A 25,721-nucleotide genomic window follows, 5' to 3' on the forward strand; every position below is an offset into this window, starting at 1 on the left:
CCTGTTGGGTTCAGCCACTGATGGGACTTGGAAGTCAGGTGGAGTGTGAGGTTGGTGTATTTATTTCCTTGATTTTTTTTCACTGTCAGATCCTCACGAACTGGCTATTTTCCTTTACCCAGTGACTCTACAGAAGAGTCCAGTAACTTCTCTCTTCCTTAGCCTCTCTGGCCTAGAGGTGGTAATGGGACCAGTCCCTGAGGACTCTGCTGACCTTCGATAGATCTTATGAACACTTGCCAACACCTTTCTAAATAGTACTTTTGTTGAATCTCCCGTTTTTCAGTTCCTACTGGGACCTTTAATAAATAATATATCAAGTAAACCAGAAGGAATTGATGTTCTTCAAGGCACTAGGCTTACCCTTAATAAACAGAGGCTTCTAATCTTGGTGGGGGGGGGTGTCCTCAGACTCACGAGAAGACAACAGAATTAGTACAAGGTGTACAAATCCATACGTACATGACAGCATCCTGTCAATGGACAGAAGAATGTCTTACACAGTTACCACGATTTTTCACGTTTGTAAGTGTCTTAGTGAGTCTTCAAATAAAATGTATCTGAAAATGCCTTCAAATTCATTTTAACTGTTGCCTTTACATATTTTATGAATCAACAGATAACTTATTCTAAAAATACAACTATTACCTTACTTGGCTAAGGAAATACCTTGCGATGTATACAGGGACCTCACATACAAAAAAGTTGGGAATTACTTCCAACCTTTTTTTTTTTTTAATCAGACTTTTCCGTGAGTCCAAAGCCAGAAGGAAGTAAGAGGAATGGGTTCAGTCCTAACTATTTCAATCAAGGCAGAGACAGAGACAATCACCTACATCTTGAAGGAACTTTCCTAAAAACTTTGGTAACTTGTTCATTTCCAGGAAGAAATTCAGATTCTGGGTCTTGCACTGAGGAGCACCCCACATTCTCAGCTTGGCAACACCGTGTCCTTTGTGTGACCTGCCCTGGCTCCAGCAGCGAGCAGAGTCTACAGAGTGCAAAAATAAACATCTCTGAGGGCCTGTGGAATTTGATGGCCTGTGCAGCGTGGGCCAGACAGTGGGCCGAGTGCCAGACCTGGTAGGTGAGCCTCTCGGCAGCCCACGTTCGTTTTCAGTCACTCTGCAAAAGCAAGAGGAGACGGCCAGCCTGGCAGTGAAGTTCTGTTTCCAGGTTTGGCCTCGCCCCGCCGTGTTCTCAGTGACATCTCTGTACTTAGGGCTCCGTAACCCAGATACTGGGAAGGCTGGTTAATCTAGTTGGACAGATTAATCTGGCTAAAAAGAACAAAACAATTTTTTTAAAAAAAGAACAAAATAAGAATGGATGATTTCTTGCCCCTATTCCTCAAGCTCCCACCCAGAACTCTAGAACTGGGGGGGTGTCTTGTTACTGTTTATTGAGTCCTGTTCTCTCTCAGGAACCATGCTAGCCACTGAAGCATTGAGGCTCCCTGCTCTCAGGGAGCTCACACTCTGAGTGCAGACCTGAGTTCTGCCTGCACTCTCTCTTTTTTTTTTTCTATTTTTTTTAATTGGAGGATAAGTGCTTTACAATATTGTGTTGGCCTCTGCCATACATCAACATGAATCAGCCACAGGCATACATGTATCCCTTCCCTTCTGAACCCCTCTCCCACCCCATCCCACCCCTCTAGGTTGTCACAGAGCACTGTGTTGAACTCCCAGTGTCACACAGTAAATTCCCACTTGCTATCTCTTTTGTATGTTTAATCATTTTATTTTTGGCTGCTCCACACAGCTGGTGGGATCTTAGTTCCCCAGCCAGGGACTGAACCCGTGCCCCATGCAATGGAAGCGCCAAGTCCTAACCACTGGACCGCCAGAGAAGTCCCTGCCTGCATTCTCTTCAACACTGGTTCTCTGTAACATTCTGTGACTTGAGGGGTTAACTTCCAGCCAACTGAAATATTTCACTCAGCTCCCCTCCCATGTCAGCACCATGGCGGGAGCAATGATTACAGAGTGAGGAAAATGTGGTAGAAGCAGGCAGCGCCGTTCTGCAATAAAAGCTTCTCTGTCAACTATCAAAACGACTCTGTGAAATGCATCTCAAGCTCCACGTTTTTTCTCCGTAGCAAGAAGCCTCTGATAGACCATAATCTGATTTAATAATTCTGTATGCTCTTAAGAGTATAAAATTAGAAAGAGTTCTGCAGGGTCACTGAGTTAGACACAAAAATTTCTTCCTTGAACCGCACAGATATTGAACACCAGTTTTCTGTCAGACATTGTGCTAAGTGCTGGAATATTAACAACATGTTATATTTTTTATCAAAGAGGGCTAGCTACAGCTCAGGCCTATCACTGCTTTTACTTGTATTTCCAAATAGGAGAGAAAAGAGCTGTATTTTTGTAGAAAATGGTTACTGGGGGCAAGCTCCTGGTTATGCATTGCACTGTCAGCAAACTGCTGGACTCTGGAGTAAGCGTTTTTCGGATGTTACCTAGATTCTGGCTTAGGGACTGACACGGTGAGAAAGAAGCTTGCTTTCTACCTTCTGCCTCTTATGAATCACAAATTGTACCTTTTTCTCTTTTTCTGTAGTCCAAATACCATATCAATCACTCTGCCATTTATTCTACATCTTATGTAAGGTATTCCTATCCTCAAAGTCTTAAAAGACAATGTGGAAAGATCGGCAGCTTTATTATCTAAGGTCAGTGTTTCAGTTTAGTGCCCAAAGGTCCTGACAGACATTCAAAAATTTCTGGTTGAACACAGTAATTATTTACTCCCCTGTTACCAGGATCTGTGTGAAGACTAAGCAGAAAGGAAAAGCAAAAAAGTAAAACACTTTACTTTAGTCTTTAGTTTTTCTGCACTTAAGAATAATATATTTTTTTCACAGCATATGTGTAATTCACTGGGCAACATAAATAAATAAATCCACATGCATTAGGAGATATCCCTAAGACCCAGAGAGTCCATGTGGAAAAAAAAACAAGTTGAGTCCTTGAGGCAGCGACTACACAAACCTGAGCAGAGTAGAGAAGGGTTTTCATTAATTCCCCTCCCACTTTCAGCCCTTTTTGGGGTTTGAGTTTGCCCTGGATAAAAGTCTGCAAGGATCATCTGTGATGCTTTGCTCCATTGCGATAAAGGCTGTGCAGGAAAGTGCTGGAATTCCCTCACATCACACCTGGAAGATGGCCATTTAATGCACATCCCCCAGGCTTGCGTGTTCAGTGGGGCCTTGAGGCTTGGAGTGGGATGGAACCAGACATTCAGTCCTTGGTTAGAGGGTGTAATAAAAATGTCCAGGGACTAGGAGAGAGGTCTCTTTTTACCAAGAAGATATTTCACTGTGCATGTGTGCTAAGTTGCTTCAGTCGTATCTGACTCTGTTAACCTATGGATTGTAGCCCACCTGGCTCCTCTGTCCATGGATTCTCCAGAAAAGAATACTGGAGTGGGTTAGCATGCCCTCCTTCAGGGATATTCCCAGCCCAGGGATCGAACCTGCATCTCTTATGTCTCCTGCATTGGCGGGCAGGTTCTTTACCACTTGCACCACCTGGGAAACCCATATTTCGCTGTTCAGCTCAGTTCAGTTGCTCAGTTGTGTCTGAGTCTTTGCATCCCCATGGACTGCAGTACATCAGGCCTCCCTGTCCATCACCAACTCCTGGAGCTTGCTCAACTCCTGTCCATTGAGTTGGTGATGGCATCCAACCATCTCATCCTCTGTCATCCCCTTCTCCTCCTGCCCTCAATCTTTCCCAGCATCAGGGTCTTTTCCAGTTAGTCAGTTCTTTGCATGAGGTGGCCAAAGTATTAGAGTTTCAGCTTCAGCATCAGTCCTTCCAATGAATATTCAGGACTGATTTCCTTTAGGTTGGACTGGTTTGATCTTGCAGTCCAAGGGACTCCCAAGGGTCTTCTACAACACCACAGTTTAAAAGCATCAGTTCTTTGGCATTCAGCTTTCCTTATAGTCCAACTCTCACATCCATACATGACCACAGGAAAAACCATAGCCTTGACTAGACGAACCTTTGTTGGCAAAGTAATGTCTCTGCTTTTTAATATGCTGTCTAGGTTGGTCATAACTTTTCTTCCAAGGAGCAAGCATCTTTTAATTTCAAGGCTTCACTCATCGTCTGCAATGATTTTGGAGCCCAAGAAAATAAAGTCTGTCACTGTTTCCATTGTTTCCCCATCTGTTTGCCATGAAGTGGTGGGACCAGATGCCATGATCTTAGTTTTTTTAATGTTTTTGAGTTTTAAGCCAGCTTTTTCACTCTCCTCTTTCACTTTCATTAAGAGGCTGTTTAGTTCTTCACTTTCTGCCATACATATTTCATACATATTTCACCGCAACATTTAGCAAATATATGCCAGGCACTGCTCTAGGTGCTGGAGACACAAGATTGAACATAACCGTGCTAGCTTCCAGCAGCAGCTAGCTTGGAGGCCAAGTGGAGAGCAGCAGGATCCAGAGATGAAGACCACAAGCTTTGGACTCAGGCCAAGGCTGAATCTTGGATAGTTAGAGCATTTTTTTATCTGTGAAATGGAAATTATAATATCTCCTTCACAGGGCTGGGATAAAGCTAAAGTGAGATAACATACGTATAATGGTGAATGCAGAGCTTGGTGAATTAAGTGCCCCAAACGGCAACTGTTGTTACTCTTGTACTGTGTGCCTTACTCTCTGGCACTGGCGTCAGAGACTTGAACTCTAAGTACTGGCTGGTTCCTCTGTGACTGGACTGTTTGGCCCTGGGTGTGTGTCCTTTAGAGAGAACCTGGTTGTGATGAGTATTCTTCATTTTCTAGCGCCGGTGGTTGATTCTCCTGCTTGATGTCTGAAGATTAGAACTTTCTGATGCAGATGAACTGCTTTTCCTATTTCTTTCAATTGAATTACCATTTTAGAACTAGTGACTGTTATTTATGCTTTTAATTTATTTCTTATGACTTGCTGGGGTTCTCTCTGGTGAAGGAAAAACTTATTCATTTATTAGACACTGATGAGCTCTTACTGTGCATCAGACTGTGTGCGTGTGTGTGTTGGAGTTAGAAGATGGTGGAGAAAATTTGGGGAAAAAAAGCAAGGACAGCTTAAGGTAGCTTCTGTTTTGTGGAGTTAAAACAGTCCAGTGGTAGAGAGAGACATGAAATAGATAACAACACTGCATTTGATAAGGGCCAGGAAGGGTATGTGCGGAGAGCTCCAAGAGTCTGGGGAAGGGAGATAACTATTTTGAAGAGTGGGGGTGGGTGGCAGCAGTTGAAGCAGAATGATAGATAAGTCTGATGAGAAAGTGGGGAAGGAAGAAATTTGAAGGCAAGGAAGAGAGCATGCAAAAAATACTAAAGCTTGAGTATTTAGTGGGTTGCAAGGAACTTATAGTATCATAAGAGAGGTGGGAGTGGGATGCAGGACTGGGAGTGAGGCTGATATTTGACTAAGTTCATGGTCATATAGATGGGGTGAAGATGGGACCAGACAGTCCTCAGCCAACATGCCGTCGTTGAGGACATTGAGTTTTCCTCTTGTTTTTACAGAGACCGGAGTGAGTATCTAGGTAAGGAACTTCAAATGGGACACCCTAAGGGCTACAATCTACTATTAAACAATATTATCCCACTGTAGAAGCAATAATAGAGTTCATTTGGAAATCTCTAGTGAGCTGTGTTGGAGAAGGCAATGGCACCCCACGCCAGTACTCTTGCCTGGAAAATCCCATGGGCGGAGGAGCCTGGTAGGCTGCAGTCCATGGGGTCGTGAAGAGTCGGACATGACTGAGCAACTTCACTTTCACGCATTGGAGAAGGAAATGGCGTTCTTGCCTGGAGAATCCCAGGGACGGTAGAGCCTGGTGGGCTGTCGTCTATGGGGTCGCACAGAGTCGGACACGACTGGCGCGACTTAGCAGCAGCAGCAGCAGCAGTGAGCTGTGGTGGGGTTGAGATTTGCTTCTATAAGGACACAGATGTGAAAGAAATAACAACTTCTTTGTGGCTCAGCTGGTAAAGAAGCCGCCTGCAATGCCAGAGACCTGGGCTTGATCCCTGGGTTGGGAAGATCCCCTGGAGAAGGGAAAGGCTATCCACTCCACTATTATGGCCTGGAGAATTCCATGGACTGTATAGGGTTGCAAAGAGTCAGACACGACTGAGCAACTTGCACTCACTTTAACTTTTGTTGCTGTTAAAAAATAAAATTTCATCACAAGCCTCTATGAAAGTGAGAGTGATGAGTCCATTTTGCTTTTTATGTCCTGTGTAAAAATCTGGTGCCTCTCCCCCAGTTACGAAGGTTTTTCTCTTATGTTTTCTTCTAGATTTTTTTTTTCTGCATTCATATTTAGATATGTTATTTTGAATTAGGTTTTATATATGGTGTGAGGTTAGACTAGAGAGTAATTTTCTTCCCATATGAATTAACATGTGGGGTTATTTCTAGACTCTCTATTCTGTTCCACTAATCTAATATGCCAATATTATTCTTGATTTCTTTGGTTTTAGAGCAAGTCTTTGAAATCAGTTAGTGTAATTCTTCAACTTTTGTTCTATTTTTTGAAAATTATTTCCTATTTTTTAGGTTCTTTGCATTTCTGTATGAGTTTTGAAATCAGCTTGTCAGCTTGAAATAAGGCTGCTGATTGGGATTTCAGTGAAACAGCCGACTTGTGTAGATATGACATCTTCTCCATCTTCCGTGGAATGAATTTGTTCACTCACACTCTCTCTCTCAGGCCTTTGTAAGTTTCTCTTAGCTTTGTTTTGTATAATGAGCAAATGAGGGATTTTGCTGGTGGTTCAGTGGTTAAGACTCTGCATTCCCAATGCAGGGGACCTGGGTTTAATCCCTGGTCAGGGAACTAGTTGTCTGAGGAGGCCTTAGAAATAGCTGAGAAGAGAAGCGAAAGGCAAAGGAGAAAGGGAAAGATATACCCAATTGAATACAGAGTTCCAGAGAATATCAAGGAGAGATAAGAAAGCCTTCCTAAGTGAACAATGCAAAGAAATAGAGGAAAACAATAAAATGGGAAAGACTGGAAATCTCTTTAAGAAAATTGGAGATACCAAGGGAACATTTCATGCAAAGATGAGCACAATAAAGGACAGAAACAGCAAGGACCTAACAGAAACAGAAGAGATTATGAAGATATGGCAAAAATACACAGAAGAACTGAACAAAAAAGTTCTTAATGACCCAGATAACCACAATGGTGTGATCACTCACCTAGAGCCAGACATCCTGGAGTGTGATGTCAAGTGGGCCTTAGGAAGCATCACTACAAACAAAGCTAAAGGAGGTGATGGAATTCCAGCTGAGCTATTTCAAATCCTAAAAGATGGTGCTGTTAAAGTGCTGCACTCAATATGCCAGCAAATTTGGAAAACTCAGCAGTGGCCACAGGACTGGAAAAGGTCAGTTTTCATTACAATCCCAAAGAAGGGCAATGCCAAAGAATGTTCAAACTACCACACAATTGCACTTATCTCACACGCTAGCAAAGTAATGCTCAAAGTTTTCCAAGCCAGGTTTCAACAGTATGTGAACGGAGAAATGCCAGATGTACAAGCTGGATTTAGAAAAGGCAGAGGAACCAGAGATCAAATTGCCAACATCAGTTTGATCATAGAAAAAGCAAAGGAATTTAAAAAAAAAATCTGCTTCATTGACTACACTAAAGCCTTTGAGTGTGTGGATCACAACAAACTATGGGAAATGGGAATACCAGACCACCTTACCTGTCTCCTGAGAAACCTGTATGCAGGTCAAGAAGCAACAGTTAAGAACCAGACATGGAACAACAGACTGGTTCCAAATTGGGAAAGGAGTACATCAAGACTGTATATTGTCACCCTGTTTATTTAACTTACATGCAGAGTACATCATGTGAAGTGCTAGACTGGATGACTCATAAGCTGAAATCAAGATTGCCGGGAGAAATATCAACAACCTCAGATATGCAGATGATACGACTCTAAAGGCAGAAAGCGAAGAGGAACTGAAGAGCCCCTTGATGAGGGTGAAAGAGAGTGAAAACACTGGCTTAAAACACAACATTCAAAAAACTAAGATCAAAAAAAAAAAAAAAAAACTAAGATCATAGCATCCTGTCTCATCACTTCATGGCAAATAGGGAAAAAGTGGAAACAGTGACGGATTTTCTTTTCTTGGGCTCCAAAATCACTGTAAACCATGACAGCAGCCATGAAATGAAAAGATGCTTGCTCCTTGGAAGAAAAGCTATGACAAACCTAAACAGTGTATTAAAAAGCAGAGATATCACTTTGCCAACAAAGGTCCGTCTAGTCAAAGCTATTGTTCTTCCAGTAGTCATGTGAGAGTTGGACCATAAAGAAGGCTGAGCACGGAAGAATTGATGCTTTTGAACTGTGGTGTTGGAGAAGACTCTTGAGAGTCCCTTGGACTGCAAGGAGATCCAACAAGTCCATTCTAAAGGAAATCAGTCCTGAATATTCATTGGAAGGAGTGATGCTGAAACTGAAGATCCAGTACTTTGACCACCTGTTATAAAGAGCTGACCTTTTGGAAAAGACCCTGATGCTGGGAAAGATTGAGGGCAAGAGGAGAAGGGAGGGGATGGAGGATGAGATGGTTATATAGCATCACTGACTCAATGGACGTGAGTTTGAACGAACTCTGGGAGATAGTGATGGACAGAGAATCCTGGCATGCTGCAGTTCATGGTGTTGAAAAGAGTCAGACATGACTTAGCGACTGTACAGTAACAACAGCAATGAGCAAATAATGCATACATTTGTTAAAATCATTCGCAGGCATCTCATGACTTTTGATGAAATATAATGTAAGGCAATACTTTAAAATTCCAATTTCTAATTGTTCACTCTAAAATTGTGTACAAGCCCCCATGCCCTTGAAGCAAAATACTGATTTAATCAAATCAAGATTTAATGATTGGTACATGTAAAGATGCAGGAACAAAGAATAGCTGTTGGGCTGGGAAACTGGTAACAATTTAGACTGTAAATCCACCACATAACAGAATCATCAAATTATATAGATAAAGGGCTGGCACACATTCCTAAGTTGTTTTACAGGAAGCAGACCTGCACCAAATGAAAATTGCTGGCCACCAGGCCAGATTGACCTAGATTGGTTGAAACTAGCAGGTTGATGATGTTCGAAACTTCACCCTGATGCCAACCAATCCAAGAATTGTCCACAAGTTGATCGTGCTCTGCTACTTGAACACTATAAGAGTCCTCACTGCCCCCTCCAGGGTGGGACACATAATCTTGAGGGCATTAGCCTACTGTGCTGCCCTTTGCCTGGCAAAACAGTAAGAGCTATTCTTTTCTATTTAACCTAAAACCCCACTTCCGTGTTTCTATTTGGCACGGGTTGAGTGCCAGTTTGCTGAGTTTCAGCAACAGCTACTAATATTTAGAAATAATAAATTTCAGTTCACCAAAAGTAATAGTTTCTGCTCTTCAAAACTGCACCATTGAGAAGTTAATGGGAAAGCCACAGGATAAGTGTTGAGGTCCTTTAATGGACCGGAACCTGGTGGTCCAGAGTCGACGATAAGAAAGTAAAGGAGAGAAAGAGGCTGATATTCCTTGGTTTACACAGAAAGCCAATAAAGCCCCTACACGGGGCTTGCTCTGTTCACGAAGGCCTCAGGCGCCCTCTCGATGGGGTGAAGGTGCAGAGCGCCTTCTCGAGAGGGTCTTAGAAGCCCGGGCAGGAAAGTGAACTCAGAGAGCCTCTGTGCTCCAGGGGATCAGCCTGAAAAAGAGAGGGAGAGAGAGAGAGAAAGAAAGACACGGGGACCAGAGCTCTGATGGAGCAAAGGTGTTTTAATCAACATGGTGTGGGCATATATACTGTCTTACAATGTAGTTGTTCTCAGCAAAGATAAAGATTAAAATTCCAGACTTACAAAACATAGGCAATCCATATTAAGGAGAGAGAGAGTTGTAAACAATCACTTTTACCGTATGGTTCACAAGAAGGAAGAGGGTACTTATCACCATATAGAAACACTAATGAAGGAAATGCCCGGATTCCTCAGCCCCCGGGAGAGGCTTGCCTCTCCTCTTAATTCCTGGGTATTCAGGAATTAATAAGGAACAGACAATTCCTGACAGATCCAAAACAGCACACAGGAAGCCTCCTGTTAAATGCTTCCTGACAGATAAGGAAAAATATTTATAATACAAATATCTACAAAAGACTTATATCTAGACTATATAAATAATTCTTGTATCTCAATAAGATAAAAACCCAATTAAAAATGAGCATGCTGTTTGAACAGAAACATCACAAAAGAAGATATATAAATAGTTAATAAAACATGGTTAACATCATGAGTAGTCGGGAAAGTACAAATTAAAGCTACAATGAGACTGCATTACACACTGGAGTTCTAATACGTGTGCTGTGCTGAGTCTCCTCAGTCATGTCTGACTCTTTGTGACCCCACAGCTCCTCTGGGAGCATGGGATTTTCCAGGCGGGAGTACTGGAGTGAGTTGTTATGCCCTCCTCCGAGCTCTAATATATTACTGGTAATACCACACAGCTATGTCAAAAAACAGTTTGGCAGTTTCTTCTAAGTTTAAATATACACTTACAGTATGACTCAGCAATTTCATTCCTAGGTATTTACTCAAGAAAATTAAAACATGTGTCCACAAAGGACTTGTATACAGATGTTCACAGACACTTTATTCATGATGGTCTAAAATTGAAAACAACCCTAATGTCCACCAACAGATAAATAAACTGTAATATATTCATAAAACAGATTATTGCTCACAATACAAAATGAATCAGGTGCACATATGCACAGCAGCATGAATGAATCTCAAAATATTATCATAAGCGAAAGAAGCCAGAAGCAAAATCGTCCATATTGTGTGATTCCATATTTATGAAAATAGTGACTGGCAAAACTCATCTTTATCAACAGAGAGCAAACCTGTGGTAATGCAATGCTGAGGCTGGTGGAGACTGACTGCAAAGGAGCATGAAAAAATGTTTGGGGTGATGAAAGTGTTCTGTATCTTGATTGTGGTGGTTGAGGTTACATGAGTGTGTACATTTGTCAAATGTCATCAAAATGTAGACATAAAATGGTTGTGTTTTACTGTATGTAAATTATACCTCAATCTAAAAAAGTTTCTAACAGGTTTTCACATTTAGAGTAACCTCTTTCAGGACTTCCCTACTGGTCCAGTGGTTAAGACTCTGCACTTCCACTATTTGGGGTGGCAGATTTGATCCCTGGTCCAGGAAGTTCCATGGTCTTCCCAGGTGGGGCAGTGGAAAAGAATGCCTGCCAACATAGGGCATGCAAAAACACAGGTTCAGTCCCTGGGTCGGGAAGATCCCCTGAAGTAGGAAATGGCAGCCCACACCCGTATTTTTGCTTGGAAAATCCCATGGACAGAGGAGTCCGGTGGGCCCAATCCACAGGGTCACAAAGAGTCAGACACAAGAGACCGTTCACACACACAAACTGGGGAAGTTCCACATGCCACTCATAGTGGCAAAAAAAAATTTCCGCTTCCTTTCGTGGCATAGGTTTCTACACTCCCTTTCTGTGTGGTGGGAACTTCCCCTGCAACACACTCCTGTGACTTCTTGTTTACAGATGGATTTATTCTGGATGGAATCCATGTCCTTGTTTTCCACAGTAAAAAAGACGATACCACGTCTACCAGGTATCTTAGATATTGGGGGAGAGACACTTAACAATCAGCCAACTGGTTTGAAGTCTGACATCAGTAATTTGATGGCTTGTTTTTATGGATTGGGGACCAGTGACAGGAAGTGATATCACGCAGTGTCGTGCAAGTAAGTAGTGTCACTCAGACCCAGTGGTCTCGAATCCCACTCTTGGTATCTTTCTGCCTCACCTTTACCTCTCAAGGCAGCAAACCAATTTAAAAAGTACGGATACTACTGAAAGTTAAGACACTGGAAATAAGGAGGGATTGAGGAGGGAAGAATAACGGAAAGACAGTGTTGGAAGCCTACCCAAATAAGTGCCTTTTCTGTCTATAAGATGTGCAGTTTTTCTAGTGATAGAGGGATCACTTCAGAGAACTTTACGGAGGGCAATGTGACAGATTTGCCCTACAAATGGAGTGCTTTATTTGAAGGTGATTGACTGTTAGCAAGAATTCTTTGCAAATGAGTAGATTTTTGAAAGGGACAAAGTGAAATGGAACATATATCCCATGGCACCCCACTCCAGTACTCTTTCCTGGAAAATCCCATGGACAGAGGGCCTGGTGGGCTGTAGTCCATGGGGTCGCTAAGAGTCGGACACGACTGAGCGACTTCACCTTCACGTTCACTTAGAGGAACATCATGATATAGAGCGTCTTTTGTTTCAATTTTTTTTTTCCTGAAGCCAGAATGAAATGCAGAATGCAATTATATTTTAGTGGTTGGATGTTAAAATGAAATAAATGGAAGGCTGCTTGGGAAAATGAAGAATGGCCTGATGGAAATGTACTCTCTTTGCCTATAGTTTTAGGTATGCTCTTAATAACGATGTTTCCATTATATCTGTGTCATATCAGGTGGGTTAATTATTTACAAGAAGCTCAGGCTAATATTCCAGGGGAACCACAGACTGCTCCAAAGTGTCTAGGAAACTAGATTAGCTTTGTTTAACCTGTGCATCTCTTCTGAATACATATAAATCTATTACATGACTTGTTTTGAAAGAGACTCACGTGTTGTTTTGTGAGCAGCCGCATACTCTTGAGTTAACCCTGTGGTTAACCTCTCTCCTCAACTCACCCCCACCCCCCCACCCCCACTTCCTTTGGTCTTGGTCACTCACTCACATGAACGAGTGCTCAAGCTTTACCGTGGCTTGTTGACACAAATGCGCAATAACAGTTTTGAAGTCTGGAGGGCAGATGGGCGAGTGTGCTATCTAAACTCTACCAGAGTTCCTTATCTCCATTTCAATTCATACAGTGTTGTCAGGTGAGTGCCTTCGCTTCTGTGAGCTTCGGTTTCATCCTCGTGGAAGAGGGAAAATTGTGCCTATCTCTGAGATTTGTGAGGCTCCAGAGTGACTATTCATGAGGAACTATTAATAGTCTCGCATACTGATGTTTTCAGAGAGGTCCCTTCTTCCCACCCTGGAACCCTGTGAGGAGGTTCCGTGGTCTGTGGTTTTGCCCAGCTTGACTCTAATCAGCAGACCTTTGCTTACTATACTGTTATTTACCTTTTAATTTGGATTTATGCAATTATATTTTTAGAGAGACACTCACCAGTTAGTTCTTAACTTATAAGATGTGGGAACGCCAAAGAGAAGATGTCTAATTGAAACAAATGAAAATGGAATCATCTGGGGATAGCAGAGGCAAAGTAAAAATTAATGATGTTTAATATCTTTGTAAGGAAACAGGACTTAATGATGTTTAATATCTTTGTAAGGAAACAGGACATTTTATTTTGCCAGGGGCTGTTACCTTCCCTGTGTCTTTTATGGGATAATCACCTAATTTTTAATGTACAGCATCAATAAATGATACGGGTTTTTTTAGTCCTAGAGAAACTATACAAAAGAGATTTTTGTGTTCATATTTATACGGCAGGAGTAACCTGAAATATTTATTTCAGAAAATTGTATATATTATGGTATTGAATGAAGTTTTTAAATTAATCATTATCACATGGACTGTACAGTCCATGGAATTCTCCAGGCCAGAATACTGGAGTGGGTAGCCTTTCCCTTCTCCAGGGGATCTTCCCAACCCAGGGATTGAACCCAGGTCTCCTGCATTGCAGGTGGATTCTTTACCAGCTGAGCCACCAGGGAAGCCCAACTTAATTATACCATCCTGCTATATTTCTGTATAGTCTTCCCACTCCATATGACACAAGTATACAACCCTTATAGAAATTTTGCATGGCTTACCTCACATTGTACACACAATTCTAGAGTCCTCTTTTTGTTTTAACATTGTATCATAAATGATTCCCATATTACAGTATCATCTTTTAGTTTATAATTTAAAGCATTGACTACTGTCCCATTTGTTTCATATGTCATGATTCTCCAGACACTTCCCAGTTGTCAAGCATTTACACTGGTTTGGTTTTACATGTTATTCAAAGCACAGCTATTATTTTTTTCTCATAGTGTTTAGCTTCTCTTGAGTTGTTTTCTTAGGCTAACTTCCCAGAACTGAGATTACTCTTCAAAGAACATGAATAACTTTCTAATTCTTGATATGTTGCACTATGTTGCTTTCCAAAGAGCTATTGCATCGCACTGCCTGTCTCAAAGTTTTTCAAGTGCCAGGCAGCACAGACGTCTCACACAGGCCATTTATGGGTAGATGGATCCATAATCTTAAATTGGAAGACAGTTTAACCTTGGGGACTATTTTAATGGAGAACCCCAGGAAGAGGCTAGGATTATACCAAGGCAGATGTTTCTAAGCTCTGGCTTTTTCACTTGTACAATGGATTCTGTCATTTCATGACACCTAATTGTGTCCAATTTGTGAGTTATTACATCATGTGCATTTGTAGGCAAGTGTTGGTAGAACTTGAATGCTAGTCCTATTGAAAGTGTCAGAGGCTAGACATAAAGCATGCCACGAACACGACTCAGATGTGGCTGTTCAAGAAGCTGGTTTATAGCGACACAGAACCGGCTGAAGTGGAAGATCTTATTGCCTCCAGGGACCCGGCAGGGGTCATACATGAGTGAAACGGCGCAGAGACTGGGCAGCACAGGAGGTCAGGGGAGGGTGGAGGGGGATGTACAGGCCTTATCCAAAGGAGGAGTGCCATTCTTGGCTCCAGCTGATGGGGCCACGGATGAATGCCAGACCAATGTCTTCAGTGCTCTAAGTTTTTCAAGACAGTTTGGAAATCTGAATGTTTAGGTTTCTTGATACAGCTGCTACAACAAAAATATCACAGACTGGGTTGCCTAAACAACAAATTGTTAGTTCTTATAGTTGTGTAGGCTGGAAATTCCAAGATCAAGGCACTGGCATACTCAGGGTCTGGTGAGAACCCTCTTCATGGGTCCTGTTTTTACTGTGACATCATATGGCAGAAGGGACAAAAGCGCTCTTTGGGGTCTCTTTTAAAAGGGCACTAATCCCATTCTGCAAGAGCGGGGCCCTCATGACCTAATCATTTCCCAAAGGCCCCCATCTCCAAATATCATCACATTGGCGAGTTCCCTGGCTGATTAAGTCAGTGACCTTAGGCATGCCAGGGGAATGCCAATGGTACCATTTAAAGAACTGTATTTCTAGCTGCATCAGGCTGTAATTAATGTCATCCTACTGGTGTGTCTTCAGCAAGAATTACTTGCATTTGATTAAATAAAAGTGTATATGAATTTACATCAAGGAGTGATGAAAGGTGGTGGAAACAGTGTCAGGCATTGTTAGGAAAAGACTGATTCATGTCCCACTTTTGCTGCTTGATAGTGTTAATAATAGGAAAATTACTGACTCTCTCTAGTCTGAGCTGGGGTATATATAAAATAGGGATAATAATACCTACTGTCTGTGGTTATTGTGGGCTTCCCTGGTGGCTCGGATGGTAAGGAATCTGCCTACAAAGCAGGAGACCTGGGTTTGATCCCTGGGTGGGGGACATCCCACAGAGAAGGGCATGGGTACCCACTCCAATATCCTTGCCTGGAGAATTCCATGAACAGAGGAGCCTGGTGGGCTGCAGTCCATGGGGTTGCAGAGTGGGACATGACTGAACAACTACAACACACACCTATGGTTACTGTAAAAGTTAAATGAGATACTGTCTATAACGATACATCATAGCAGCGTGGCCTATCGAAATGGTCTGAAAAGCTACTTCCATGCTGTTTTCGCTTAGCCCAGTGTTTTGGGTATGACTCTGTCCCCAGCCTGGGGCTTCCCAGATGGCTCAGATGGTAAAGAATGCACCTGCAATGCAGGAGACCTGGGTTCAATCCCCGGGTGGGGAAGATCCCCTGAAGAAGGGCATGGCTACCCACTCCAGCATTCTTACCTGGAGAATTCCATGGACAGAAGAGCCTGGCAGGCTACAGTCCATGGGGTCACAAACAGTTGAACACAATTTCCAGATCAGGAAAGGAGTACATCAAGGCTGTATATTGTCACCCTGCTTATTTAACTTATATTCAGAGTTCAGTTCAGTCGCTCAGTCATGTCTGACTCTTTGCGACCCCATGAACCATAGCACGCCAGGCCTCCCTGTCCATCACCAACTCCTGGAGTTCACCCAAACCTATGTCCATCAAGTCTGTGATGCCAACCAACCATCTCATCCTCTGTCATCCCCTTCTCCTGCCCTCAGTCTTTCCCAGCATCAAGGGTCTTTTCAAATGAGTCAGCTCTTTGCATCAGGTGGCCAAAGTATTAAAGTTTCAGCTTCAACATCAGTCCTTCCAATGAACACCCAGGACTGATCTCCTTTAGGATGGACTGGTTGGATCTCCTTGCAGTCCAAGGGACTCTCAAGAGTCTTCTCCAACACCACAGTTCAAAAGCATCAATTCTTCCATGCTCAGCTTTCTTTATAGTCCAACTCTCACATCCATCCATGACCACTGGAAAAACCATAGCCTTGACTAGATGGACCTTTATTGGCAAAGTAATGTCTCTGCTTTTGAATATGCTATCTAGGTTGGTCATAGCTTTTCTTCCAAGGAGTAAGCATCTATTAATTTCATGGCTGCAATCACCATCTGCAGTGATTATATTCAGAGTACATCATGCAAAATGCCGGGCTGGATGAAGCACAAGCTGGAATCAAGATTGCTGGGAGAAATACCAATAACCTCAGATACGCAGATGACACCACCCTTATGGCAGAAAGTGAAGAACTAAAGAGCCTCTTGATGAAAGGGAAAGAAAAGAGTGAAAAAGTTGGCTTAAAGCTCAACATTCAGAAAACTAAGATAATGGCATCCAGTCCCATCACTTTATGGCAAATAGATGGGGAAACAGAAACAGTGAGATACTTTATGTTTTTGGTCTCCAAAATCAGTGCAGATGGTGATTGCAGCCATGAAATTAAAAGATGCTTGCTTCTTGGAAGAAAAGCTATGACCAACCTAGATAGCATATTAAAAAGCAGAGGCATTACTAACAAAGGTCCATCTAGTCAAAGCTATGGTTTTTCCAGTAGTCATGTATGAATGTGAGAGTTGGACTATAAAGAAAGCTGAGCACGGAATAATTGATGGTTTTGAACTGTGGTGTTGGGAAGACTCTCGACAGTCCCTTGGACTGCAAGGAGATCCAACCAGTCCATCCTAAAGGAGATCAGTCCTGAATATTCATTGGAAGGACTGATGCTGAAGCTGAAACTCCAATACTTTGGCCATCTGATATGAAGAACCACCTCATTTGAAAAGACCCTGATGCTGGGAAAGATTGAAGGCAGGAGGAGAAGGGGATGACAGAGGATGAGATGGTTGGATGGCATCACCAACTAGATGGACATGGGTTTAAATAGGCTCTGGGAATTGGTGATGGACAGGGAAGCCTGGCATGCTGCAGTCCATGGAGTTGAAAAAGTCAGACATGACTGAGTGACTGAACTAAACTGAACTGAACTGAACAATACTTTCGCTTTTCACTTTCACTGTCCCCAGCCCAGTGATTAGCAATATTAGCATTTCAGATAATAATTTTGACTTTCTGTCAATCAGTAGACTGAATATTTGTACCAATATTGCTCTTCTAGTACTTCTGACAGATTTATCCTCTCCAGCCGTTCACTCCATCTGCTTTGTCAGTCTCTCCACATTCACAGGATGGCTAATTAAGATGAAGGAGGGGCCCTTCTGAGTCTTGAAAAGAAGCAAATTTAAGAGGTCTGTCTACATGGAGTCACTCTTGTTGTCTTGGGCTCCCTATCTTTGTTTTGCATTTGCTCTTTGAACTCAAAGCTGCCAATTTGTTCCAGTAGCTTAAAAGATCCATGCTTGCAAGATTTTACTGTGTGCCATTTTCTTGAGAAAGTTGTGATTTTAAAGTAAATTTAAATTTTAAATTGGTTTGTCTATAATTTATCAGATGGTGCATGGTCTGTGTTCGCCAAACAATACATGCTTAGTCATACTTGACATAATGTTTCATATAATTAATATTACTTAAAATTTTTTCTGTTGATCATAATAAAATTCTACCCAAAACTGGTGATTGGCTCAATCCAATGGAAAAATCACCTGTTAAAACTCTTATGTAGCCGCATAAAGAATTCATCTTTAATTCTAATTAAGAAGCTTGCTGGACATGCCAAAGTATACCATAAGAAACACTTGATCTCACAGTTCTTATGGGATCAAACCCAGGCCTGGCTTAGCTGGGTGCTTGGCTCAGGGTCTCCCAAGGCTGCAGAGTGTCAGCCAGACTGTGTTCTCTACTGGAGGCTCAACAAGGGAAAAATCTGCTTTCAAGCTCACTTGGCATGTTGGCAGAATTCATTTCCTTTCTCTTGTAGGACAGAGAACTTTAGCTTTTTGCTGTCACTTTAGCCTTTGGGGGCTGTCCTCAGATGCCACGTGGTTTGCTGCCACATGGCCCTCTCCATGGCAGCATGTAACACGGCAGCTTCCTTTTTTAAGGCCTGTGAAAGAGCAAGAGCGAGTCAGCTGGCAAGAGTGAGGCTTTTTTTAAAAAAACTATATATAGATATAACATCTATTTTTTTAATATTTATTGATTTGTTTATGACTCTTCTGGGTCTTCGTTGCTGCATGGGCTTTTCTTTAGTTGTGGCTCATGGGGGCTACTCTCTATCTGCATTCCAGTGACTTCCCTTGTTGCAGAGCATGGGCTCTAGGGCTCAAGGGCTTCAGTAGTTGTGGCTCATGGGCTTAGTTCAGAAGGCAGTGGCAACCCATTTCAGTACTCTTGCCTGGAAAATCCCATGGACGGAGGAGCCTGGTGGGCTGCAGTCCCGGAGTCACTGCGAATCAGACACGACTGAGCAGCTTCATTTTTCACTTTTCACTTTTCACTTTCCACTTTCATGCATTGGAGAAGGAAATGGCAACCCACTCCAGTGTTCTTGCCTGAAGAATCCCAGGGACGGGGGAACCTGGTGGGCTGCCATCTATGGGGTCACAGAGTCGGACACGACTGAAGTGACTTAGCAGCAGCAGCAGCAGCAGCATGAACTTAGTTCTGTGGCATGTGGAATCTTCCCAGACCGTTGATTGAGCCTGCATCTTCTGCATTGGCAGGCGGATTCTTTACTACTGAGCCATCAGGGAAGCCCAGGTCTGAGTCTTACTCAGCATGAACTAGTCACACCTGTCCCATCACATGTGCCATATTCTGGTGAGAAGGGAATCATAGGTCCTGCGGAAATGCAAGGAACAGGATTATACAAAGAACAGAGCGGCAGGAGGTGAGACCATAGGGGAGCCTTAGAATCTCCCAAAGGAGATGTGTTTGTGTCTTGCTCACCATCAAATCCTTCGTGTCCAGAATAATGCCTAACATATATTAGATACTCCATAAGTGTCAGTAGTTGAATTAATGAATTAACATTGCAGATATTGAATCATGCATTGCTAATTTCCTCCCCCACCCAAGTCTATGGTTTACCTTTTGGTTGTATTTATTATATGGTTTAATGTATATAAATGCTAAATTTTGATTTGGACAAATCAACAAAAGTTTCCCTTAATTTGTTGATATCACTTTACACCGCAGGGAGTCCTTTTCCCATTCAGAGATCAGATAAATGTTTGCCTGTATTTTCACCTAGATTTTAAATTACTTTTTTTTCCCATGTAATTCTGATCTATCTAGAAAGTCAAAAATTAAATGGAGAGTTATAACAGGATGTAGCAAATGATCTTTTTTTTCCATCCATCCCTCTTCGCTACCTTATTTAGTTTTATTGAATTATTATGTACTGGTTTCTGGGCTTTGTATTCTGTTTCATTATTTTTCATTCTCGTTTCAGTTTTTTCCATCTAAGAATTATAGCATTCTTGGTCAGAAATGCCAAAGCAGTTACTGTCAGAATCATTTAGTATAATAATTAAGACATAGCCTAAGCTGTTGAAAGACTCCAGCATAGCGAGCTGGCATGTAATCCACTCAGTATTCTCGCCTGGAGAATCCCATGAACAGAGGAACCTGGGGGGCTACAGTCCATAGGGTAGCAGAGAGTCAGCGCAACTGAAACCACTCAGCACAGCACAGCACAAATACAGCTGAGGCATATTTACCTTTGGCATAATAGTGAGTAGGTGAAACCCAGACCTGGAGAGGCACCTCTTCCCCACAGAGTCGTTTGAGAACTCAGGCTCTTCCTGTTCCGTAGCTCTGCCAGCCCCCAGGGCAATGTTCAGGCATGTATGGTTGGAGCTGTCTCATCTCCTCATCCATGTTCCGGTCTGTGGGAAAGGAGGTGGTGCGTGTCTTGAGACATCCTTTGCCTTTGAGCTGAGGAACCAGAAGTGGCATGTATTATGTTGCTCACATCCCTTTAGTCTAACTAAACCACGTTGCCACATCTACCTTCAAGGTATGGAAAATAGTTTAAACAGCCATCCTAGACTTGACTTGAAAGTTGAGAGGATCTGTTATTAAAAAGAAGATGAGGGATGGGTTCCAAGAAGAACTACTTGTCTCTGCTGCAGTCCAGTTTTCATAGTCACAAATACTCATATTTAAGAGAAAGGTGATAATCATTTTCAGCAAGTGAAGAACTATCTTTGGATATGGCAATGAAATACAAATATGTCCTGATTTTTTATTTTAGATGGCCAATAACCCATGTGCCAGGTAGCACTCTATGCCAATCTTGAATGCCAACAGGAAGTCACTGGACGGCAAACCCTTCCAAGATCATAACTGGGCTGTTGGAGTAACTTGGAAAAGAAGAAAGAGGAATTGAAAGCATGGCTAAAGTAAAAAGAGCTCGGTCTACCTCCCCTCCCGATGGAGGCTGGGGCTGGATGATCGTGGCTGGCTGTTTCCTTGTTACCATCTGCACCCGAGCGGTAACCAGGTAGGCGGGACTTTCTTCTTGATTCATTATTATGATCTGGCTTGTCTTTTTTCCTAACTCAGTTTCATTCTATCTCTGAACCTGTCTTTGTGAAAATAAATGTGTATATGTGTGTTATGTGTGTGTGTGTTTCCTTTGACTGCTCAGATATCTTCTTCTTTGCAAGGAATGTCATTTTCTGACACTGGATAGGGATCTCTTTTTATAATATCTGACCTATAAACCTGGAGTTTTACGACACTTTTGACTAAATATCATGGCTATTGCCGGACATTTATTTTCATAAGCAGTTCATCCCACAAAGGACAAAAATTATAAGTTCAAAACAGCCACGAGAGCCTCTCAGCTCACCAGGATACCAAGCCATGGGAAGCTTAAAGCCCAAAATTGAAATTCTTTTGCTTCATTTTGCACTTGGCTGTGGTAGTGGAGGCTGAACTCTAGGTTGAAGGAGAGAAACAGCACAAATGCAGGGATTCTCATCTCTTTTGGTCATGGGTCCTCTTTTTCTTTTACTCAAGAGCATAGTGTTGAATATACTTGCATTAAATGGCCATACACTGAGATGCATTCACCTTATTTACGTTTGGAATAAATACACACTTGAAATCTGCATGTGCCAGCTCTTTCCTCTAGAGGTACCTTTGTTCAGACTGAACTCTCTTCTCTGGCAACTCTCCCTAGGCTGCTCTACATAACTTTATTTGATTGGCACCATCCATAAAAGCATCGATGTGTTCCCCATAACAAACAGATAATGCAGGAAAGAAGCAGTGTTTGTTTTTGCTACAATAAGGTTTTGTTATGTGTCATCATAAACTGTAGATTTATTTAAAATAATGTGATGGTTGAGTCTGATTTTTCTTCCATCTATTTTATGGATCCTGTGTTCTGGGAGTGAGGGGTCATAGAGTTAAAAGGAATCTTTCATCTTGGTTCTTCCATGCAGAAGCTTTCATCATTCATTTAAGCATTTCATCAATAGTTGATCTATTTTATATATAATTTGATGAGAGGAAAGTTCTGGAAGTGAGCTTGGTGCTTTATAAGAAGGGCGGCTGGAAATTAAAAAAGAGGCTTGTGGCTGGCAGCAAAGACTTGTCTTCAGAGCTTCCTGGGAGAGGCTGAGAGCAGGGTCCTTGAGCAGAATAAGCTTGGAGGAGAAAAGTATGAAGCACCAGGAAGCAGCCAAGAGAACTGAAGACAGAGGCGAGGAGAGCAGCCTACACGGGGGTTTGTCAGCTCAGAGGATCAGTGCCTACCGGGCAGTTAATTCTTTTTTCCACTTTTTTCAAGTTTTATTAAGAAATAATCAACCTTAGTCACTATGTAAGTTCGAGGCATACATATTGATGATTTTTTATTGAAGTATGTTTGATTTACAGTGTGGTGGTAGTTTCTGGTGTACAGCAAAGTCAAAGTGTGAGTCACTCAGCTGTTCGATTTTGTGACCCCCATGGACTGTAGCCCGCCAGTCTCCTCTGTCCATGGAATTCTCCCGGCAAGAATACTGAAGTGGGTTGCCGTTTCCTTCTCCAGGGGATCTTCCCTACCCAGGGATCGAACCTGCGTTGCAGGCAGACTCTTTACCAACTGAGCCACCAGGGACGCCTATTCTTTTCCATTATGGTTTATTACAAGATACTGAATGTAGTTCCCTGTGCTATGCAGTGAGACCTTATTGTTTATCTACTTTATATATAATCGTTTATAAGCATGATGATTTGATTTACATATATTATGGGTTCAGCTAACATCCACCTTCTCATATAACTACACTGAAAAGGAAAGAAAGAAGAAAAGAGGAAAAAAATCTCTCTTCCTGAAGAGAACACTTAGAATGTAGTCTTCTAACATCTTTCCTGTATGTCATACCATAGTGTCAGCTGTAGTCGTCATGTTGTGCGTGACATCCCTACTACTTATTTATCTCATAACAGGAAGTTTGTATTCCTGACCACCTCCCACCAGTCCGCTTTCCCCCACCCTCTGTCTCTGGTAACCACAAGTCTGATCTCTTTTTATATGAGTTTGATTATTGTTTTAGATTCCATATATGAGTAAGATCATACAGTATTTGTCTTTCTCTGTTTAACTTATTTCACTTAGCAAAATACCTTCAAAGCCCTTTCATATTGTTGCAAAGTGGTAGGATTTCCTTGCGTTTTTTTCCTGGCTGAATAATATTCCATTGTATATACACACCACACCCTCTTTATCCATTTATCCATGCACGTCTTGGCGATTATAAATCACGCTGCTGTGAGCATGGGGACGCAGGTATCTTTTCTCGTTAGGGCTCTCATTTCCTTTGGATCTATTCCCAGCAGTGGGATTGTTGGGTCCCATACTGTTTCCTATGGTGGCTGTACCAATTTACAGTCCCATCAACAATGCACAAGGGTTACCTCACTGAAAATAGGTACTTAAGATTTCATATAGATGAGTCCATAATGTATTTAAAATGTTTTTATTGGTGGACATTTATATTGTCTCCTGGCTTTTGCTTTACAAATAATGCTACCATTAAATCTACCATTTAAATCATATTTCACTCTTGCCTTGTAACTGGTAATGCTTTCTTACACATAAAATTTATAAAAAGCTTAAGGTTGTGCAGGCTGTTAAAGCAGTCATTCTTGTTATTTGCTCCCTGTGCTTGTTAATATGCATTGATTACCTGTTTTTGCTTCAAGATGTCTTATTACCAAACACATTGTCTATGTTAATAAATTCATTTCATTGTGGAATTACATGGCATTCTATTAGTACTTGAAAAATTAATTGGAGTTGATACTTGAAAAGTAATGTTTGTTTAAAGGAAACCCCCATCTCTGAGACCTATTTTTCTCAAATTCTTCTGGGGCTAAATTAACTTAATTGTAATAGATATCTAGAGTCCTATGAAACTGTGAAGCTCTTATAGCAACAGCTCAATTCCTGTAAATAATTTCTCATGTTACCTGAGCACTTACTCTGTGTTTGTTGGGCATTATTCCAAACAGTTTTCATTGATTAAGTCATTTAATCCTTATGATAACACACAGAGGTTGAATAATGTGTCCAAAGTCGCATGGTGGGTGAGTGACAGTGCTTCTAACCACTGGGCTGCTCTGCCCAGTGGATTACTTACTGTGCTGACTTAGTGGATAACGTCATCAACCGGGAAAAAAAGTCTTCACCAAATATCAGTTGTTGTCAGCTCCCAGTTCTCCAGGAGCCAGAGAAGAATTTTCCAGCACAGTGACAAGACAGAGGCTGCAGGTATGCTGACCCCTTGAGAGAAAGTATCTTTGAGAATGATATAGCAGACACCACTTGGATGATACCATGAACAAAACCTACTAACCCCTGGAGGCTGTTCAGGGTTGTTTGCTATTGCAGCACAATCTAATCCAATCTGACTGATACAGTCTTGCTTCTCCAAATGCTTAATTTATAGATGAGGAAATCAAGACCCTGAGAGATTTAGAAGCTTTATTGCAACCCTCAGTTATTCAGCATGGGAATCAGAGATCAGAAACCAGGTCTGCTGACATCTGTCAGATGCCCAAATATTCCAAGGGACAGCAAAAATAATCTGGGGTGAGAAGCACATGTACAGCCAATAACATTTGTTTTCTTTAAGGTCATGCCAGTGTTAGCCTGTGTGTGCGCTCAGTTGTGTCTGACTGTGACCTCATGGCCTGTAGCCCTCCAGGCTCCTCTGTCCATGGGATTCTCTGGGCAAGAATACTGGAGTGGGTTGCCATTTCCTCCTCCAGGGGATCTTCCCCACCCAGGGATTGAATCTGCATCTCCTGAGTCTTCTGCATTGGCAGGCGGATTCTTTACCTTTGAGCCACCAGGGAAGCCCCTTTCATGGAGACTTCCTGATTGTCTAGTCACCACTCCCAATGGACCAAAATTAGATTAATTCCTCAACTGAATATCCATGGAGCTTTAGGCTTATTTTATATTTCTGTAATATGTGCGTTCATCATTGTGCAGCACCCCTCTTGGTGGCCTCTCAATTCTGAAGAGGCAAACACCTCTGGCACCAACACTTGGGTAAAGCCTGTCAAAGCCAATATGCATGCCTGTGATTCTCACCTTCTGGAAAAATCTGAGCCGAAGTACCTTTCTTGTCTGTTATTCTTCCTCATTCAAAAAATATTTATAGAGAGAATTCCCTGGTGCTCTAGTGGTTAGGACTCCTAGTTTTCACTGTCTGTGTTTAGAAGGCATAAATCATAAAACTTTACCATCTAAAAAGTTCCATGGTCCTTTCCATTTGGAGAATAAAGGAAAGGACAACAATAATCCCTCTCATATTTCATAAAAGTCACAGTCATTCAGAAGTCTGTGTATGTAGTTATTAAATGTTACCTCTGACAAGCCTACTCACATGTTTAGATAAGAATCTCAAGTGTTACTTTTGAATTTTGCATGCTTACAGTTTGATATGACTAATCATATCAGTTGGAAAAAAAAGCATCAAACAAAACGAAATGACAATAGAACAAGATAAAAAAAAGTCACAAGAGACAAACATAGCCCCACAGATTTTAAATTTCCCAAAACTGTCTAGTGGAGAGAAGACACTTCTACAAGTGCTGAACCTAATCTATCCTCTGCACATCAAATTCCACCCCAGCACCTTTGGGACTTAGAATTTAGCATCCTATCCCATCCCTTTGCTCTTTCCTATCACCAGGACT

At 41.9% G+C, this 25,721-nt stretch overlaps 1 protein-coding gene across 4 annotated transcripts in view; it reads left to right on the forward strand.

Moving 5' to 3' along the window:
* The window catches only part of SLC16A12 (solute carrier family 16 member 12), a 99,849-nt gene that overhangs the window by 56,210 nt on the left and 17,918 nt on the right, over nt 1–25,721 (forward strand). For 3 of the 4 annotated variants that reach the window (XM_027528481.1, XM_027528480.1, XM_027528482.1), the window contains one exon: nt 20,773–21,021. In XM_027528481.1, the coding sequence (XP_027384282.1) occupies nt 20,912–21,021 (110 nt within the window). In that variant the 5' untranslated portion in view covers nt 20,773–20,911. Of the gene's footprint in view, nt 1–884; nt 1,084–20,772; nt 21,022–25,721 lie in introns of all 4 variants that reach the window. The other variant, XM_027528479.1, reaches the window with a different exon arrangement.

Source organism: Bos indicus x Bos taurus, chromosome 26, assembly GCF_003369695.1.
Source record: "Bos indicus x Bos taurus breed Angus x Brahman F1 hybrid chromosome 26, Bos_hybrid_MaternalHap_v2.0, whole genome shotgun sequence".
NCBI classification, from domain to species: domain Eukaryota; kingdom Metazoa; phylum Chordata; class Mammalia; order Artiodactyla; family Bovidae; genus Bos; species Bos indicus x Bos taurus.